The sequence below is a fragment of the Ursus maritimus genome, unplaced genomic scaffold (assembly GCF_017311325.1).
Source record: "Ursus maritimus isolate PB19 unplaced genomic scaffold, ASM1731132v1 scaffold_35, whole genome shotgun sequence".
Lineage (NCBI taxonomy): Eukaryota > Metazoa > Chordata > Mammalia > Carnivora > Ursidae > Ursus > Ursus maritimus.
The window spans coordinates 903,522-924,724 of NW_024426119.1; the positions used below are offsets into that span (position 1 = coordinate 903,522).

Genomic DNA, 21,203 nt, shown 5'->3' on the forward strand with positions numbered 1-21,203 from the left:
TCCTGTCCTCTGCAAGCTGCTCACAAGGGCTCTCCGTCTCTTCAAAGCAGCCTTCCCACCTGGGCAAGGCTGACCACAAGGTGGGGGTACTGACTGAAGACAACACCTCACAGAAGGGACCTCACTTGCCCAGCCCTGTTCTCCTAGCTTCCGGGGGCTGGGAGGTTTATGAGGGTCATGGTCATGGGGCAAGGGCTGTAGGACACTTAGATGAGGAAGACTGCACCTCCACTCATCGGGAAGGGTTGACCATAGTCTGATCTGACAGACAGTCGTGACTTCTGCAGGACTGGACAGACATTTGTCTAATGGCGGATCCCTGCTGCTGTGAAAGTTGGATCCTGACAGTGATGTGGTCTTTGACTCAGTGATAGGGAACAGGTGCAAGTGAGCAAGGGAGGGGAGGACGCCGTGCCCATGTGCAGTTTGGGATGGGTTTTCTTCCCCATCTAAGATAACTGGCAGATGTTTCTCATTGCCATTAGCATAAGACCAGGCCTGTCCCCTGGCATTGTGCTGGATCATTTAATCACCCACAGCTCATGGCCGCCCCAGGCACATAAGCGCTTCATGTGCCCTGCTCCGTGAGGTTCAAGTTCTTCCAGAGGAATGGCACGGAGGCTCAGGAAGAGGTTCTTACCTGCTCCTGTGGGGGGGAGCGGAACTCCCTGGTCTTCCGGGCAGTCAGCGCTGCGGACATGTTCAAGGCCTGCATGAGCTCATTGTAGCGGAACTTCTGATTTGCCTGGAGTTTGGAGACATAAATGTCGCCAAATGCGACAATGGCTTCCACTCGATGCTGCAGCTCACAGTCACAGAGATAGCTGAGGAGCTCGCACATCTGCAACACAAGTGTGTATTTATGCTAATTTAACAATACTTGGTGTACACTGGTGAAGCAGCTGACATCCCCATTTTACAGAGGGTAACACTGAGACTTAGGCGCTCTAAGTGACTTGCCCCGGGTCACACAGTAACCATAGAGCCATCACTTGAATCCAAGTCAGTCTGAATCCAGACACCAGCTCTTTATCCTAAGGCCCGGCGAAAAACAGGAAAATGAGCTCACCAAAGACAGAATAAATCAGCCTGTGGAGAGGGAGAACAGCATTTCTAAGAGAGTTCTTCCATGGCTCTCACCTCTATGCGAAAACCACCACTGAATTGCACAGGTGAGTTCTGGATCCTTCCTGACATCTTCTGGCTCTGGATGATGGGTACTATAGACTTCTGGTTCCTCTCTCCATCTTTCTTTCTTTTTGTTTGTTGGCACTGTTTTTCTGGCATTAGTTCTTTCGGACAGTTACTGTTACTAATCTTATCACTATTCGAACCTTTACTAATAAGAAGCACAACAGCCACAACTCAGTGAGCACGACTTGCCAGACTCCGTGCTGGGCACTTGCCATACTCCCTTCTTTAAACCTCAGTGTGTTCCAGGTGTTTTTATTAAAGCAGAAGTTCTATTAACCCATCTCCACTTCACCTTTCGCATGATTAACAGACAGTCTCCAGGCGGTCTGGGCACAGACCACAGAGCCCCTGACGCGGGTGTGCTCTTGGGCAGCAGGACGGTCTCTGGCTTATCTGCACAGGTCTGCCTCTGCCGGGCGCACTGGGACCCAGAGCACATGCCCATCACATTTGTGATGACAGTGACAACATTTAATTAGAAGGAACGTGTGCCGGTGAAATGGGACAACCAAGGTGAATGACTAGGGAACATCTGTGAAAGGCAGGTTTTCTTTTCTTTTTTTTTTTTTTAGATTTATTTTAGAGAAAAGGGAGGACCTGTGGGGGGGAGGGGGAGAGGGAGAGAGAAATTCAAGCAGACTCTGTGCTGAGCGCAGAGCCTGATGCGGGGCTCGATCTCACAACCCTGAGATCACAACCAGAGCTGAAACCAAGAGTCGGACGCTTAACTGAGTGCACCACTCAGGCACCCTAAGGCAAGTTGTTTTTTTTAAAAAAAATAGTAAAAGTTGGGTGTGAGTTAGACAACTACAAAAAACTGGGGGGAAATCATTAGTTTCTAGAAGTAGTCTGTGCTTGGGTTGCTTTCCAATTAGCTCTAAATCCACAGTCTCTTAGAGACCCCCCAACAGGCCATGATGCACATCAAGCTGTGTGTGACAGGTGTCACTGACACAAAAGGGAGGCCTCTCCACGCCAGTCGGGGACTCACACTCAAGAAGAGGTCTTGGCTCCACATCAGAAGAGCACACTTACAGGTGTTAATAAAACTGTTGAAGGTACTGGGTAAAATTTGTTATCCTTCTCTATATGCAGCGTTTGGACTGACCACCTACCAATCCCATCACATTGGGTAAGAGAGTGTCATTTGGAGATTATTATGTTTCATGATAAAATAATTTCATACTGTGTTTTATAATGATAAAGTTGAATATTATGTTTTATTATATCATCATCCGTATTTTACAAATTGGAAACCTAAGGCCTTGGTAGGCTACTGACTTGGCAAGCATACAGAGCTGCTAAGTGGCTGAGGGATGCCCGAGCCAGCCTGACTCTGTGGTACAGTCTATTCTGCTCTGTTCATTTTCATTTCTCTTATCTCACTGCCCAGAAGACAAAAGTTATCATCTTCAGTGCATCACCAATGCTAGCTTACACCTGGTAAGACTACGCTTAGGAAATGCTGAGGTTTCCCAGGGGGCAGCTTTACGTGAGCATGACTCTTCCTTAGCTCAGAAGGCCGTTGACCTGAATGCCAGGGCAACAGGTCTCCATAGGCTCGGTGATCAGAACATGGCAACAAATAAGAGCAGGTGATAAGTGTGGCCGCCCTATGAGCCAGTTCCTCCGGTCTGTTCCACAGCCAAAGGCTCCTCCCCCTTTCCAGACAGATCTCACCAAGGAGCCATTTAGTCCCAAAAGTAAGAAGTGAGATCAGGGCCAATCCATCACTAGTTCCATAAAAACAATTCTAAAGCACATGCCTTGGGACGCTTGGGTGGCACAGTTGGTTAGGTGTCTTGAGTCTTGGTTTTGGCTCAGGTTGTGATCTCAGGGTTCTGAGATCAAGCCCCATGTCAGACTCCATGCTTAGTGTGGAGTCTGCTTGGGTTTCTCTTTCCCTCTTCCTCTGCCCATCCCCCCTACGCTCGCTTGCACTCTCTCTCAAATAAATAAATAAATCTTAAAAGTAAAGCACATGCCTTATTGGTAAGGATTAGTATTTTTCTTTTGACCTAGGGAGTATATTTCACGTCAGAAACAAGCATGACCAGTGAAATGCTCTCTCGGCGTCACTGCTACACCCGGGGTTGAGGCTGGTGCCCTGAGCCCCAGCCTCCCCTCCAGGCTGCACTGTCACCGTCCGCAGCTCTTTTTAAGGGCAGGAACCTGGCTGCACTGAGTTACCTGCAGCTTGACGGACTCTGGCAGTCGGGTCTGCAACAAGCCTTTGACTGGAGCCTCCTTGCTGGCCTTTTCCCCAGCCTCCACTGCCTTCTCCTCCACCTGGGTCACCTCCTCCTTCTCTGCTCCATCCTCTGTCTCCGCACTGTGCTCCCCAAACACAGAGGGGTCGATCAGGAGGAGGATCTGCCGGACGTCGTCGTCATCAAACACCCCCATGACCAGCAGGGTCCCGATGAGTTTCAGCACAGGTACAAACTGGAACTCCACAGACCCACCCACAGGGTCCCGGATGTGAGCCCCGCTGTGCTGCACGGCCTCCGTCAGCATGCTCAGCGCCTTCGTCTTGAGAATCTCCAAGGGGATCTCAGGGCTCTGCTTCTGCTGCTCCTCGCCGGTCACCACAAAGCAAGGGGTGGAGAACCTGAACCCTGGCTTGAGGCACGTTCTCAGGCCCACCCCTGGCAGCCCGTGCCTCTTGGACTCGTCTGGGTACAGGCGGATCTTCCTGGTGCTGCTGGTGATGGGAATGATGTACTCGTTCTTCATCATTAGCTTCCTCTCCTTAGCGCTGGCCAGGTGGACGCTGATGAGCAGGTCATAGAAACCAGAGCGGAGGAGGCCGGGGAGGTACTGGTTGTCAATGGCGTAGAAGAGCTGGGAGAGGTCCACGTGGCCGCACAGGGCGTAGGCCACCCGGCTGTTTCCCAGGGCGCACACGGCGCTGTAGAGTCGCAGCGTGTGGTAATGGAACTGCATCAGGTCCTCCTGCTCACAGAGCTCCAGGACGTCCACACACCTGTGGGGGGACAAGCAGTGAGCCACTCCACGGGGAGAAATATGCCCGAGTTCAGTGGAGTGCTTCTCTTTGAATCCCCAGAGATTGCACCCAACTCAACGAGGGCAGAGGGGACAGAAGGATGAAAGAGCCTCTACCCCACTTTCCCTCACACGTCATCATTCCTTTCTCAGTTCTGGTCCATAACCCAGTTCCTGATAATCCTCCTTCTCTAACTACAAGAGTCTGGAAAGTCTGAAAGACTTAAAGACCTGGTTTCCCAAATATGAAAGTCCTCCTTATTAAGGAAAACCTCCCAACTGGAAAACTGCAAACCTTCAGGTATGTGATAGAGGGGACTTGGTCCTCTTAGTTGTAGGTATAAGGGGACGTCTGCTTTCTGACAAGAGCTCCTTAGAAGATGGGGGTGAAGCCCTCTGTCTATCTGTCACCTACAACATCAGTACCATCCAATCTACCATCATCCACGGGGCTTTCCCTCCTCTGACAACAAACACACGTGCATTCTTGTCCAGAGAGAAAACACTTTCCCACCTGATTTCAGGGGGCATAATCAATTCACTTTCTCCTTCCTGACCTGAGAAGCCTATTTAGAAGTCTGTGTGTTGCTCCCTCATCTGTGGGGGCCCATAGTCTCTGCCCTGCTTAAATTTTCTGTTTTGTCTTGCTCCACATCATGGATCTCAGCCTCCTCTGCAATTGACTTACTTGGCTGGACCCCTGTCTTTTCCCACTCCTTCCCTCGGCTAGTCTGCCTTGCACGGTCCATGACCCAGCCCAATACTTCAACGGCTGCCACACGGGTGTCAAATCCTTCCACCCCCCATTACTTTGTTTTTCGTCCAACGGATCAAGGGGTGATATGTTAACAATAAAATTTATTTAATTCTTACTACATACAGAAACTCGACTGGATTTTACCTACACAGTTTCATTTGTTTCTCCCAGCAGTCCTTTGGGTGGTCATTTATTTTACTGTATCACGAGAAACGGAGGCAAGGTACATGAGTTATTTACCCAAGGCCACGGCCAGAAAATGAGACTGCTGGGATTGAACAGAGGCCATAATCCAAGAGTACCCCTTAACCAGAGGGGTCCAGGAGCCCATTCTTGCTTCTCTAAGCAAGCTGGCATGCCTCATTTTCCCCATTCTTGTCATTAATAACATAGATTTCAGGGTCACGTTGGAGTTTTTAATTAAAGGGATGGAAATGTTCCTGACTGCAGGCACTCGGAGCCACGGTAAAGGCTTGTGGCAGGCATATTGCAGCGAATATCCTGTGTCTAAGTGAAGAATGAAAGTGAGAAGCGGAGACAGAAACTGAAGTTTCTGGGAAGTCAACGGACTGAGCAGAGCCCTTGGCCATGAGGATGCTGCTCCTTCCCTTTCCTTGCCGCCTGCCAGGTCTGCCCCCTCCTCTGGGGGCCCCTCCACTACCTGTTCTCCTCGGGGATGTGGAGGGCCATCATCTGCAGGGGCTCCAGGCACTGCACCACCCAGCCATGGCGCTCGCTCACCCGCTCCGTCTCCACCTTCAGGAAGCTGCTGGGCATGCGGCTCCAGAGCACGGGCTGGATGGTCTGGACATCCAGCCGAGGTGGACACTGCGGAACCGGGTTCTTCTCTTCACTCTTAAATATGGCCGCCGACAGGGGCATCGCGTTCTGGGGCAAGGCGGAAAGGCGGTGAGAGGGAAACACGTGTGCAACACGGGTGCGCAGTTGCTGGATAACACAGCCTGGCCTGCGATCACCAGTATGGTTAGTATAAACTACAGAGAGACAAATGAATCCTGAGACCTCTAAGGCTTTACCAGCCTAATTCAGACCTTGCATAATGGGTTATGTTAGCATTAATTAATTCTTCCAGCACCCAGCAGAAGTGGGAGAAAGGAAAATGAGAACCTACCTTCTGTCATAAGAATTTCATAAGCAAGTATAGGGGCCTAGTGGGGGGGGGCGGTGAAGTGGTATATGAGAAGGGATTCCCCTGTTTTCTGAGGCCTAGGATTCCCTCTCATGGTCAACGCTGCCTTCTTTTATTTGGATAAGGGGGCAGGTCAATACCTTCAGCTTCCCAAGTTCAAACTGAAACAAGGAAGTGCTCGTGGGCTGCAGGAAGACTGCTGGAAACACTCTGGTATTGGGCTCCACCTGGAAACAAAAACACATCGGGAGGTTTGCTCAGAACCATAAAATCACAGATGGCTAAGTCATGGGGGGTTTTAATCAACACCCCCATTCTAACCTTAGCTGACAGAGGACAGCTAGCTGGTGGGTCATTCTCCACTGCTCAGAAATTCTGAGAATGGTGCCTATTGGTAGCGACTGTCACTGCCCCCCACCTTATTCACCCTCTCTACTTGGGGCCGAATCATCTCCCATTCTTTCATTTTCTCTGTTAACTGCAGCCAACAGCTTTCTCCAGTGCTCACAGGGAGAGTCACATGCAGGGAGCTACTAACATGGCCCCAAAGGCAATGGCTGCTACGGGTCAACAATGTGATGTCCTGGCTCTTCACAGAGCCTGGAGACACCTGGCACGCAGGGAACACCACCATTCATCACTCCTGCCCACAGAAGGTGATCAGGGAGGGTGGTGCAAGGACTTCAGTGTTATTTCTGAAGGCAAAGGGACGTTGATCAAGCAAGCCCAAGGGGTGTCTTATGGCCGGGCTTCTCGACCTCAGCACTGCTGACAGTTTTGGCTGTGTAACTCTTTGTGTAGGGGCTGTCCTGTGCGTTGTAGGTTATTTTCCACCATCCCTGGCCTCTACCCAGAAGATGTCAGTAGAACTCGCCACCCCCACTACAGTTCACACAGCTAAAAAAGTCTCTGAAGATTGCCAAATGTCCCGTAGAGGGAAAAACGCCCCTGGTTGAGAACTGCTTGTTTATAGGCAGGTGTTTCCCTGGAATAACACAAGAATCTGTTTCCAGAGCCTGCCTCCTTTTCTTAAAACCTCCCCGTTTTACTTGGTTCCTCTGGACTTCTCTCCACCTCCTTTTCACTCTTTATGATTCTAGTTCTTAGGTTAAATAGCGTGGGATTCACTGACTGTCTTCTAGCTGCCACTATGGTGAAGAGTGTGGATTTATTTATGACAGCAGGGACTCCATTTATCACTTGCCCACTTGGAGGGTTTTTAATCAGACTAGGAAGACCATGGAAGAAAAAAAAAGGGGATTTTAATTCTACCAGCCAAAGTCCTTTGCCTTTAAGTAAATACAGACATTAGGAAATTCTTGCCACTCTCTTGCAGTTAGGGAATGGTGAGTATCATGGACAGACCCTAAGGTGGCCCCCAGTGAGTCGCTCTCTTGTATAATCCCCTTCCCTAGAACCTGTGTCATGTTTCTAGAAAACAGAATATGGCAAAGGTATAGAGATGTTACTCCCTTGGTCTGGCTACATTATATAAGACTGTATCTCAGCCGACTAGAGAGAAGGCTCTCCACCTGGCTTTGGAGAAGGAAGCTACCCTGTTGTCACAGAGCCTGTGAAAGGCCACGTGAGGGAAATTTCAGTGGGTATCATGGGACTGAGGGTGCCCCTGGGTGCAGCCATCAAGAAATGGAGCCTCAAACCTACAAACGCAAGCAACTGAATTCTGCCAGCAACCACATGAGCTCAGAAAAGGACCCTGAGCTGCGGAAAAGAATGCAGCCTGGCTGACACCTTGATTGCAGCCTTGTGAAATGGAGTGGAGGGCCCAGCTGAGCCCCCGGCCCCCCGCTCCAGACCCGTGGAAACTGTGAGACCATTATGTCAGTGGTCACTTGTTATGCAGTAATAGAAAACGAACACAGAGGGTCCTTTTTGTCACAGTATTTGGTTACAGGCTTCCTTTTAATAATGAATTTCTTTGATGCATTTAGACATAAGATTTATAAAAGAACACACTTTTTATGGCTGAGTGACTTACACGACTACGTGGTCTAGGGCTAACACCTGCTCATGATGAAAGAGGTCATCAGACTGGTTAAACCAGACTTGTGCCCAGCACACAGTGACCCCATCCCAGGGCGCGGCAGGGGCTCACATGCTAGGTATAAACACTTGGATTATGCCTAATGCTTCAGGTACCCATTGACGATATGAATGGAGAAATACCCGTAAAACCGAAAGGTGGGGATGGAGCTGCTGGAACTGCCTGGCCATGTCTGGAATAAGCTTTGTAAAGGACATTTAATGAATAGTGATTTAGTACCTATTATGTGTCTGCTTTGTGCCAGACCCTGAGTTTGCAGCCAGGAGAGACACAAATAGGAAATTTTCATTTGATACCTCCCTGGGCTGCCCCCAGATTTCTCAGATATCTGATACGTGACATCTAGAACAACTTGTGCCGCTCAAGTCACTGTAAGCTTCAGGGAGCAGAGCTCTGGTGGCTGGGACACTTCACGTGGGCAAGAAGCCCACGAATCTGAGCTCATGGGGCAGTTACATGCTTTAAGCCCAAAGGTTTTCTACACTGAATGAAGTCACACTAGGACTGGGACCTACACGCTGAAGAGGGTGGTATGTTTTCTAGTCCCTTAGGACTGGTCCCTGCAAACTTCCTCAAACTCCCCTGCGAAGAGGAGGAGCTTTGAAAGCATTTAGGACGCCCTGGGACGGGTTGATTTCTACCATGCAGACTGTACTCCCACCACGATGAACAACAGAACTTTATGCTCAAGCACTCAAAAAAGAACACACAAGTGTGGGCTCACGATGGGCGTAGAGGAGGATAAAAATGGCAACCGGGGGTGTGACAGCAGAATCCTAGAAGGCCTTCTTGACCCCTGGGGTTATTCCTGTGATCGCATATGGTACGTGGCAAAAGGGATTCTGTAGATGGAAGTAAGCCTACTAACCAGTTGAACTTAAAATGGAGAGATTAACCTTGTGGACCTAATCTAGTCACATGAACGCTTAAAAAGCAGACGTTTTGGGCGCCTGGGTGGCTCAGCTGGTTAAGCGTCTGCCATCCACTCAGGTCATGACCCCAGGGTCCTGGGATCGAGTCCCGCATCAGGCTCCCTGCTCAGTGGGGAGTCTGTTTCTCCTTCTCCCTCAGACCCTCCTCCTGCTCGTGCTCACACACACTCTCTCTGTCTCTCCCTCAAATAAATAAAATCTTTAAAAAAAAAAAAAAGGTGTTTTCTCTTGTTGGGAGCAGAAGGCAAAGTTGGGGAGACTGAAGCATGAGAAGAGTAGGACCCACTCTCGTTGGCTTTGAAGATCGAAGGGGCCACTTGAGAAGGAATATGGGGACCTCTGGGAGCAGAGAGGTAAGGAGCGAGAAGGAAAAGGGCAGGCAAGGGAAAACGGACCTCAAACCGCAGTCTGCAACCACACTGGACCCTGACAGCAACCTGAGAGAGGCAGCTTGGCCCTGCGGATGCCTTGATTTTGGCCTGCTGAGAGCCTGAGCAGAGAACCCAAACTTCCAGGACTGTGAAATAATACATGTATTGGTTTTAAGCTGTGAATTTTATGGTAACTTGTTAAGAAGCAAGTAAGAGACGGTAACAGTGGTCTCCCAGGCGAGCTGGCCAGTTCAGCAACAAATACTTTGCAAGCACGTCCTGGGTGCCACGTCCCGTTTCAGGCACAGGGACGGCAACAGACTGGAGAGCTGGCCTCTGCCCTTAAGGAGCTGATGTTCTGGATGGGGAGTTTCTGTTGTCATGTGACCAGCCCAGATCTGAGGCTGCTAGGGAAGTGCCACGGGTTTTTTTTCCTCTTGTATTTAAGGTACCTGTTTCTCACTGGCTGACCTCTCGTGTCCTGGCAATAACAGACATTCTATTTCTGATTATGTGTGAAAGTCAGGGCATAGGGACTGGCCTGAGTTGAAAGCTAACCCCCCTCGTCAATCTTAGTCTTGTAGCTGGCTCTGCTCTCAGAGCAGTGTGGCTGGGGTGGCAATAACCCAGGAGCAGCTCTTGAACATACATTCATTTCTCATTCCTCCCATGGTTACATAAAGTGCGACAGGAGAAGGTTTTCCAATTGCATAGCAGTTATTTAACGGGGCAGGGGTGGCAGTCTAGAAACACCATCTGAGAGAACACTCCCCTCGTTATTCTGGTTACTGGTCCTTTCTGAACAGAAAGCCAGTGTGTAAATATTGCTGCCCTGCGCCTCTTGAGATAATTGAAAAATGGAAATGGCCACAGCTGCAGAGTCACCATCATCCCACTGCCAGGGGAGCAGATGCACGGCTGGACACGGCAGTGTCTCGCCTGGAATGACAAGGGGGCTGGCCGGCTGTGAGCCTCCTCCTGAGGGCTCCCGGGGCTGAGCCCTGGCACCCTCCCGTTCACCACCATGGTGCCCCGGGGCGGGGTGCAGGGCTGGGGCCACCGAGCAGGGACAGCAGGATGGGCACGCATGCAGCGGAGGAAGGCCTCTCAGGGCGGCGGGTGCCAGCTCGCAGCTCCCAGAAGACAAGGGACCAGCCCCACGTCACCCAGGAACCACGGTGAGAGCCCGATACAAATGGCCACGGGGTCCTGCTCTCTGTTGTAACATTTCCTCAACGGCACCGGCTCTTCCCCGAGGCAGGCGAGTCTCTCCAGCTGCCAAGGCCCGGGCCTCTTTCTTCATTTACTTAGGGACCTCGGAAGCCCGGCTAGCCTTCAGAGTTATTAGAGGCTTCGGAGCTCTCTGCAGCTCGGGGAGGACCCTTCAGTCAAACTCATTTCAAAAGTTAATGGGAAAAAGCTAATGGATTCTGAAGGACAGCAGTGATGTATATAAGCATTTTCTCAGGGGCTTGGGGGTGAGGGGGTGGAATCACGAGAAAGTACCAGAAGGCTAATACTTTACTTTCTGCCTCGAAGCCTTGTTTTGCAAAGGCCTCTTGCTGGGCATGGCCGGTTGGGCCCCAGGGGCTGGAAGAGCCTGCTGCGTGGTGTGGATGGTTCTACTTTTTCCCTGGGAGGACGGAGAGGGGCTGGAGAGGAGGCAGCTGCCCCCATGCTGGCATGCTGTCCCCGGAACCCAGGAAGGGTTTGGTCCCTCTGTTCTTGGTCACCAAACAATTCAGATTTGGGGCGGCTACTTTACCTCTCCCCTCTAGAGCCCATCTCTCCAACCACAGGCCTGACAAAGGGCTGTCAAGAGGCTTTTCAGCTGGAGGCTGGACCATGGGGCTGACTTAGAATCTGGCGTTTTACCCATTTACACAGTAGTGGGGTGCTTTTTATCTGGTGTAGTTAGCTAAGCTGCCTTAAACACCGTGTGTCACTGTTCTGCTCAGAAACCTTCAGGAGCTCCTCAATTCCTGTCAATAGCTCCTTATCTTTCCAGATGAATTTCTCAGCGCTCACCGTAGAGGCCCCCTACTAGGCTGGCCATTGTTCCTCAAATACACCCTGTGCTGCTCTATCTCCATGAAGGTATCTCCTGTACCATTCTTCAACCTTTCTATACCTCCCCTCGCTCTCACAGAAGAATTCTTTTTTTTTTTTTTTTTTTTGCTTCAAAAATCAAGGTTTCTCTGTAATGAACATTTCCCTGACCACTCTTGATAGAGGTGAGCTCGTCCTTCTCTGAACTCGGATGACACTCTCCATATACCTACCCTGGGAGTATCGAGAAAGTTGAACATAGAAATTTAAAGAAATTAAATTTAATTTAGCCTTTTCCAGATATGCTTTGTAGAACTCCAGACTTAGAGAAAACTACTATTGTTAAAGTTAAAAAAAAAAAAAGTTTCTTGGTTAAGTATCATGAGAAATGCTTGGTTAGAAGGGTTTCTCTCTAAAGTGTTTTTTAAAGTTGCCCTGCACTAACGTCCATTGCCAACATCAGAAAGAGGATATAATACGTGGCATTTCCCAAGTTTACCTGGCTATCAAGGCTGAAAATCCTGCTTCAAAGAGTAAAGCTTTTGTGGTTAATGATGGGTAAGCCTACACATGTGCAATTGATGGTTTTCCCGAGTAGTTCTATCAGAGCTCACAGTCAATGAAACACATCATTTATACAAATGCACTTTTAAAGGATCCTGTAAGGGATGCATAAGATGAGAACGACCCTTTTGCAAAAGGAATATACCCTGGCACATTAGTCATTTTTTATGAGTCTGTATTTTGAGCACAGAAGTTTCTTAAAGCAAGGAGTTCTCTGCTCACATTTTGGGCTCTGTGTCTTGTATAGTGCAGGTAACATGAAAGCTGCACAAGGAATGTTCACAGAATAAATGAATCACCTATTAGAGACCATCACCAAGGAAAAGCCTTCTTATCTTCTAGAAAGACGACCAGGCTATCTGATCAACCAGTAAATAATGATACCTTCCTCCCATTTCCTCTCCGTAAGAATGAAGTCATTTTGGTCCTGTTTCTTTTCCTGGATGGCTTGTGAACACTGGGGGCTCACGACCCCCACATGCTGTGGTGGAGACGCTGAATACGGAGAGTGAGGGGTAGAGCCGTACACACGCCGGCCGGGGATGCTGCTGGCTGGGACCCAGAGCCACCCTTACCTGGTAGCAGGTGCCGAGTTCTCGCCCGTTGGCCGAGAAGGACAACATGCCCATGGCCAGATCCACGAGGCAGCCGATCTCCAGGTCCACGTTGCTCCGACTTGATCTTTGGGAGGTGGCCACGATATCCCCGCCCCAGACCATGTAGCAGTTGCTGCGTTTCACACTAGAAGCCAAAGAGAGGAAAAGCACAGAATCTGGACTGGGACGGTGTGCAGTCAAGGTCCAGGAACGAAATGCCCCAGAAACCTTCCAATGACGCTTTCCAGTCAGTCCCCAGTAACTTTTTTTCTTAAATACATTCATTCAGCTTCAACCCAATTTTCTCAGACATGAGCACTCAATTTAGGGATGTGGCAATCTATCAGGATACTTTGGTCCAAAGAACATACTGTTCTGCTACCTGTCTCCTGGCTCCTTTTTGAACGAGATCGTGGGGATGGTGTTGCCTCCTCAGGACAGGAGACGGGGTACAGAGAGGGCGGCCACCACAGGCCGTTTTACACAGGGATGTGGTATAAAAGGCAGGAACAAAAATCCGCAAGGTCAGGGAAAAAGGCTGTAATGTATTTGAAAACTGAGGCCCACACTCCTTAGGACAGCAGTCCTGGGCACATTGCAAAGTAGGTCGCAAGTGGTCTCTGAGGCCCACCCACCTCCCTGACCGATTCAACCCGGCCCTCCCCCTGGAGTTCTGCTCCCTGCGCTCTTCAGTAACTACCAACTTGGGGTGCCTTTCTCAGCTGGCTGTCTACCTCCTCCCCCACAGCGTAAACTCCATCATAGGCATTTATATTTAAAAGCCAAGGGTAATAGCCAAAAAGACACGGAGGCTCCCAAGTCTGATTCCTCAACTGAAAGACTGAAAATCCTGCGTGGACTCTGGAGAAGTGGCACAGAGGCAGGGGTGATTCTCAGAGCCCGTCACCATGACTGTGGGCAAGAGACAGACAATTCGGTCTTCTCCTAAGCCCAGTCCTGGTGCACAACACTCGAGGAACCAGCTGGTCGAAATACCATAAAAATACTTCTTCTCAGGCACACAAGAGAGCGACTGTATACCTGATGCTCTCATGTAGCCCCTCTCACCACCCTAAGGCCAATCGGATCTGACCTTGGAAAGTCAAAGGTTTGATCGGAATTCTCCGAGGGTCCTTCCAGCTCTAGAAGCAAACACTTTCCCCGAGACCGGAAATTCCCTTTGTGAGCATCTGTTCACCTCCTCTCCTATCTTCTCTCCTTTGGGGCAGCAGTGGGCTGGTTTCTCAGTGTGAATGCCCCTCAGGCAGGACTGGGGCACGATGCCCTTTCCAAAGAGTGACAGTCATTGCTAGACTTCCAAATTAGCCACCCTATCAGGGATGAGAGTACTCAGTCCACTGAAGCCTACTACAGAATTCTGTTCCTACTGTATCGAAGCTGTGGGAATGGGAAGTGCCACACTTTGGTCATATTTTAAAGGACCCAAATTTGAAATGCCTCCAAACTGAAAATCGATCCTGTGTTTACTTCTTATTACGCAAGACAAAGAACTAAGAATACTAAGTACCTACCACCTCCTGGGTCTTGTTCTAGATGCTAACCTGTTGGTTCTCAAAATAAATGTGGTCACTGAGGCTGAGATAAATCATGTAATCTGTCTGGTGTGGCAGAGCCAGCAAACTCGAGCAATAAACCCAGTTGGGATGGACACGGCTGCCTTCCACTCTGGCTAAAGAGCAAAGACTTCCGACTGCTTTCGCACGCTTCCTTCCCAACCCAACAAGACGTTGGATGTTGTTTATTGCATCTCTTCTGGGTCTTGCAACAGGATAGACATTCAGCGGTGGTAATAAATATTTATTCAGTGTCTGGGTCAAGGCACTGTTGTAGGCATTTTTCTATGTATTATCTCATTTAACCCTAATATCACTCTATGAGACTCGAACTATCATCCTCATGTTATAGATGAGTAAACTGAGGCCCAGGAAGGCTAGGTGGTCCAAAGTCCCACCTCTAGTAAGTTCTGGAACCCAGTTTTAAACCCAGGCAGTCTGCTTCCAGAGTCTGCTCTTCGCCACCTTCCCACCGCAGTCCTGCACAACACAGCGATGCTCCGTGAGCTCTCTGGCCACCAGTCTTTGAAGAGCCAGGAGCACTGAAAGAACGCCAGCTGCAAAACGTTCCTGACTTTGTAGGGATAAAGGTCAGCTTGAGAAACAACTTATTACACCACCAAACATGGCTGTTTGGGAAAGACTCTATTAAGTCTCACTTGGGTGGACACAAGACCTGGTCTCCTGGGTCACCTTTGGGGCACCACTGGCCAGAGATTCTTTCCCTGGTGGCATTCCCCACCCTTCCCGACTCAGTAGACCCGTGGGAGGCATGGGTACACTAATCACGCTTTCCCAAAGGTCCCTGATTTCCAACAGTGGTTATTATTCATGAGTCTGCGGTCTCTCTTTTACGCCCTTTATGTTTTCAGACCCCGTCCATCTTTAGGATGAGGAGTTCGGAGCCGACCAGTTGCTATGTGATGTGGTGTATCTTGTTATTTCTTCTGAATCGACTACTTTCAGGCACCCAGGGATTTTTCTCTGGCTTGTTTGATGTTGTCGAAATGGTGGCCTACCCAGAACTCACAGAGAAGTGTCTGAGGGGGACAGACTCCCAACTGGCCATCTGCATCTCCCATCCCTGGGTCATGTTTTACACACGTGATGAAATTACCCTCGATTTTCACTAATAACACTTTTGCCATGGTACTGCCTGTTCGGAGAAGGATTTTAAGCCTGTGCCTCACTTCCTTTTACACAGACACAGGGATGTGTGCCTCACTTCCTTTTTTGGGGGTGTTGGGTGGAAGGGGAAAGAAGACAGCTGGTGGGTAGGGGGAAGTGAGGAGCCTGGTGGCTGACCCCGCCCCTTGGGAGCCCCCTTACCTTTCGTGGACCCGGCCTCTTTCATCCCCTAGAGTAACAGTCACCGTACAGTTTTTATTCAGGTCAAACTTTTCACTGTATAAGTGATAGTCTGGCGTCACCCATCCGACCCAGACGCAGGAAGGGTCCTGTCCAGCAAAGATGCGGATTGCGTAGTAGCACTGCTGGGGAGAGACCACGGAGCGGAGTAAGTGGCCCCCAGATGGGGGGCCAGACCTGACAGAACCAATACCGGAGCCCACTTGGCCCTCTTTTCTTAAAAAGCGCACACTGCTCCAGAGCTGAGCTGAGCCGCACTCCAGGCTCAGGAAGGGCTGACTCGAGAACCTGGCTTCCTTATCGCTCCCTTTCCTGCGGTGCTTTAGCACCGAGACAGTGGAGCACTTCATCTACCACCCTTCGCCCAGAGATGCTCCTGATGAAAGCAGGGGGCCGCCACTCAGAATGGCCCGCACAGAACCCTCACCCTCTCCTGGGCACGGCCCTTGCCCTCAGAGATAGCACAGGGGAAGTGCAAAGTGTTTGTTGCTGTTGTTTTGAAAGTTGTGAAAAAGACGCTGCAAAAGAAAAAGCCCACATGGTGGCCACAGGTGCCGTGCTTGGCCATCGGTCGACGGCAGCCCGTGTTGAGAACGACAGTTCTCGGTGGGCATCGTTATGACCGGGGAGGGGTCCCACTAGGCTAATAGCTAAAGCTCCGAGGTAAGGGACTGCTTCCTCGCTTTATGCAACTGAGCACAGCTGTTCTCAGTGAAGTTACTCTTACGGGTAGTCTGTTGTAATTTGTTGATTAGGAGATAAAAGGGTCAGCCGGACAAACTGCGGCTTGACTCTTACCACTGGCAGCTACCAACTGTGTGACTTTGGGCAGGGCATTTGACCTGGGTTTCAGAGTGCATCGTACTGTCCATCTCGTGGGGCCGCTGTGGGAATGAAGTGGGAAGGGGACGCAGTGTCCCATGCACTGTGCCCTGCCCTGCACACAGGCAGTGTGTGACATGCTGTAGCACAGTGTTATTCCTGATTGTGCTTAACCCACCACCTTGGGATTGAGGGGTAACTTTATAGAAGGGGTGACGTGCATTTCTTCCAAAGACTTTTTTTTTGGGGGGGGGTCAGGTGCTAAAGAAGGATGAGAGAAAGAAATTAGCAAGTGTTGCTTTCTGACTATTGTCTAGCTAGAGAAACGGGACCAAATCAGCTTCCATTATCTGGACTGTTCCCTGCTCCTGCTTCTCACTTGATTGCTTTCAACATTATTCCTGGCACTGCTCGGAGAGATGGGAGAGTTGATTCATAGAAGTTTACATAAAAGAACAAACAAAAGGATTAAATGAAAGAGCCTCCCCCCCCAACCAATCCCACGTTCATTTCAATCAGAAAGGCAGCGCTGGTCCCTGGTGGCCAATGGGCACAAGTACACAATGGTGCCCAATTAGGAGCTCCAGGTGGAGCTTTGGCTTTGTACTGAGTAACTGTCTTTTTTTTCCCCATTTGAGAAATGTCGGAGATGTGTTCTGGAAGCATCAAGATGGATATTAAAAGACACAGTAATTGGCAATTAAATAGGATCTCTAGGCAGATCTTTGCTGTAAGGGGCATATTACCAGGCACAGCAAAGAATCAAATAATTAAAACCGTAATTGAGCACATTTACTTACTGTTGTTGTATGAGAGAGTATTTCTTGCATCTGTTTCCTGGGGGGGGGGGGGGAGATAATCCATGTTTTAGTTATTCAGCCGTATAGAGAATTCCACAACTCTGACAGGCAATGATCTACCTTTAATGATGAAGGCAAATTTAGAAAACTATTTCCTATACATGAGCGATCCCAATTGGTCTTGGGACTTGGGCATTTGTAATCTGCTACTGCAAGCCAAGGCGGTGACTTCCCACTCGTCTTTCAGCCCGGCTGGTAAGTCAGAGCTAGGGGGAGGCAGGGAAGATTGAGATAATGTAGGCAGGAATACCCCTGAATACCCTGTCCTGTTCTTGCAGGCAGCTGAACTTGTTAAACGCTGGTAGAGAGTGAAAGTCTAGAGGAAATCTGGACAAGACAGCTCCAGAGGGGCAGACATCCATCAACGATTAGAAATAGACATTAAAGGAAAGAAAGACAGCAAGGAACATGCCCCTTATTAGGAAGGAAGAAGTCATAGTACTTATAAGTCGCACGGCTGCAGGGCTGGACACTGGCCATAGTTACACAAAGACGGCAGTATTTGCTTCTAGAGGCTTCTAGTTTCACACAAAGGCAACAATAATTGCACCCTCTCATGCACTTATATTCCTTTTACTCCAGAAACACCGGATTTGTAGGCTGCGAGGACGCTGAGAGCCAGAGGGCTCAAGAAGAGCAGAAACGTTTCCACTGGATGTGACCCTGTTTGGCTTGACTGGTCCCCTGATTACACAGCGCACCAACCCCCACGTGCGTGTGTATGCACACGTGTATGCACACGTGTGCACACGTTCTCATTTCTTCACCTGACTGAAAGCAGAGAGAACCCTACCCACCTGTGCTCAGGCAGAGTAAGAAACAGAGGGATGGAAAGCCAACTTCATAGCACACACGAGGAGAACCTCCGAGAGCGGGGGCCTCGCCCTCACCTTTTCTGGAAAGCGTCACTGTCCAGACAGGGGCTGTGGCTGAAGGAGGAGTGGCACTCGACGGGCATGCTCAAGCGGCAGTAGATCATGCTGGCATTGCTGTTCTGTGTGCCGAACGTCTTGTGGGTCACCTTGAGGCATGGCGGGCTGTCCGTGGTGCCATCGATCCTCACCACCTGGAAACACCATGGGTCCTACCTGACACAACTGAGGGCCTGACCTTGACCTTGGCCCTCCTCCCCTCATTGCTATTCCATGCGTCATGGCTTTCTGCGAACTATCAAAGTTGTCACCAGTGATAACCAAACTGTTACTCTGTTACTTGGACCCTGCTCCACAGAAAATAACAGATCTGCCTCTGGCTGGAGAAATGAGCATTTTCAGGACACGCCCACCGGGTTTTCTGCAAGATCAAGGGTGGAGAACAGGTGTAACATAGGGGGTGGTATTTGGAGGATGCAGCGTGGCAACCGCCGAAGATGACCTTTCAGGTCAGGGGGCTAGAGGCTAAAGGAGAAAATGTTTCCAAAGATTTCCCTTGTCAGTGGGCAAGAGACTATTTAAGGAAAAAGACAGCAGAAAGCCCAAAGCTCCAGGAGAGACGTCACAGCTCCCTCGGAGGGGTCGACCCCCACCTGGCACATTTCCCAGCCCTGCCGCAGTCCGCCTGAGTGTTGAGGCACCTCTAAATACTGGGGGAATTCTCAGCGTCAGGGCACAGCACTGCAAGGGACGGAGCTGGAGGAGGAAAGAGCAAAACTGGGTTTTTAAAATGTGTGTGTTTGCTGGGGGAGGGGGCAGAGGAAGTAAAGTAAGATTATACTACTACTAATTTCCTTATGGTCTAAGTATCTCCCTACATTCTAGAGATTGGTTCCTATCCTGGGGTCTCTGAGTGTACTTACCTATTTTTGTGTGGTTTATGTATTTTTCTAACGGGGTCTCTGGATTCCATCAGTTTGTCAAAGGGGTTCCTGACCTCTAAAACTTTACGAGCCGGCCTTCTCAAGTGCTGATCAGGTAGAAATCATGAATAAAAGTCCCTACTATTTAAGACTGTGGGGAAAAGGAGAGGATTAAGGGTTGGTGCTTGTTGGGTGTGCACTGGAAGGCGAGTTAAGGGAACTTACCGTCAGGTGGAAGCAAGCCACTGCGTCTCATGCCTCAAGGGAGCTGATCTGCCTGACTTTCCATTAGCCCCCTCTCCTACCCCCCAAGAATAAAACCATGGTGGGTACCAGCAAACAGAGCAAGCAGACGTAGAACCAGGACCCACTGCAGGCTCCTTACAATTTCTGGCTCCTCTGAGCTCCCTCCTATAAGATGAGCGTATCATCATCAACTACTACATGTCAGCTCAAAGTGCTGGAAGTAGTTCTGCAGAAATAAATAAGACCTAAAACACACCATGTTATGAGCACAGAATTAGGTCTGGGGCATACCATCTTGAGTACCGGCACTGAACTTTTTTAGGAAAACAACATTTAAGGTCTTTGGATACTGTACTTGTATGGCCACAGAAGTACAGAAATATCTGGAGGAAACACAGTGGCCCAAAGGCCCGGGGACCGATCTGCAAGGATGTCTCTGCACGGTGGGTGCCATTTGCAAGACACCACTGAGCTGCCCCAAGAAACATGCCCATGATTACAGCTCTGAGGGCCAGTGAGGCAGCGGCTGGGAGGCAGCCAGGGCATGGACTTAGGTAAGCAGCTGCCTGCTGACAGGAGCATTAGCAGGAGCTTAGTGCCTTGGCCCACCTGCCCTGCCGGGGCCACCCGCAGTGTGTAACATTACCTCTATATGGGGGTGATCCCTTGGCACATTGACGAACGTCGGGAGGCGCTTGCTGAACCACATCGCCACGTCGCGGTTCATGTTGACGGCAAAAGGCTCAAAGCCCTCTTGGAGGCCGCACATGGTATAGAACTTGAAGGTACTGGCATCCATCCCGAGATTCATGCGGCCGATTTGAGAAAGTCCCAGAGAGCAGATGGGCACAAAGCCTGCAGAATGGTGAAGAGAGGCTGCTTCAGCCCATGAGACCATCCCAGGAAGCTGTGAGCCAGTCAGACCCTGGCTTTCTTCACAGCTCCGAGTCCAGGAGGAAAGATGGGACATGGTCCTTTGTCTGGCACACAGACTCAACAGGAGGTCACACGGAGTCTATGGCTACCATTGGTGTCTGGGGAAGAGAACTGACTTTGGTTCAACATGATTTGGGGGAGAAACAATCATCCAACTGAGATTATTCTTAAGGTGTGAATACATATCAGTTGGAAAAGTAAAGCCAGTAAGAGGATAAGTAAAATTCTTTATCTATGCTTTTGTTAAAATTGATGTCAGGCCCTGGGAAATTTTAAATGCTGCCAAGAACAGAACACAAGGAGCCTAAAGAAGGACTTGGTGCAAACAGCCCCATGTCTCAGCATATTCCCAGTGAAATGGGTGGTCTAAGGGTTCTTCCTGTTTCGAGTCTGATTCTGAACACTGACTCTGCTGGTTTACAAAATACTGTTTACAACTGCCGTGCCCCTAGCCTGCTGTTATGGCCCCCACCCAAGCAGGAGGTGAGATTTCCCAGCAGGAGCCGTGGGCAGTTCCTCCTTCCCCTCCTATACTTATAGTCTCTTTCCAAGCTTATTCCTGCATCTCGTCATGTTAACAACCTGCCATTCAGAATATTCCAGAGCAGAGGTTCAAACTGTTTGCCGTTCTTGTCTGTGGGATATTTATAAATCATAATTGTGGACCTACAAAACAGCAGAGCTGGGAAAGCACTAATTATCCTGGGAGGGTGTGGGAGGCAGGCATTGTGAGAGCACTTGGGAGGGGAGGAAGGGCTCTGAGGCCAGTGGCTAAAGCAGGGGCTAGAACCCCTACAAAGAAAACTGGTGTCACCCCTAAGACGGGAGTGTTTAAGGGGAAATTTAAAGTCCAACTTTAGGAGACTTTACGTTCAACAAGAAGAGCTTTTGTCCACAGAAACCAAGGACACAGTCCGC

At 49.8% G+C, this 21,203-nt stretch overlaps 1 protein-coding gene across 1 annotated transcript in view; it reads right to left on the minus strand.

Moving 5' to 3' along the window:
- RYR3 (ryanodine receptor 3) overlaps positions 1–21,203 on the minus strand; it is a 491,158-nt gene that overhangs the window by 157,564 nt on the left and 312,391 nt on the right. Inside the window, 9 exon segments of the mRNA XM_040620426.1 lie at positions 641–841; positions 3,385–4,180; positions 5,619–5,845; positions 6,248–6,334; positions 12,664–12,829; positions 15,588–15,751; positions 17,249–17,285; positions 18,199–18,374; positions 19,996–20,204. Of these exon segments, the coding sequence (XP_040476360.1) occupies positions 641–841; positions 3,385–4,180; positions 5,619–5,845; positions 6,248–6,334; positions 12,664–12,829; positions 15,588–15,751; positions 17,249–17,285; positions 18,199–18,374; positions 19,996–20,204 (2,063 nt within the window).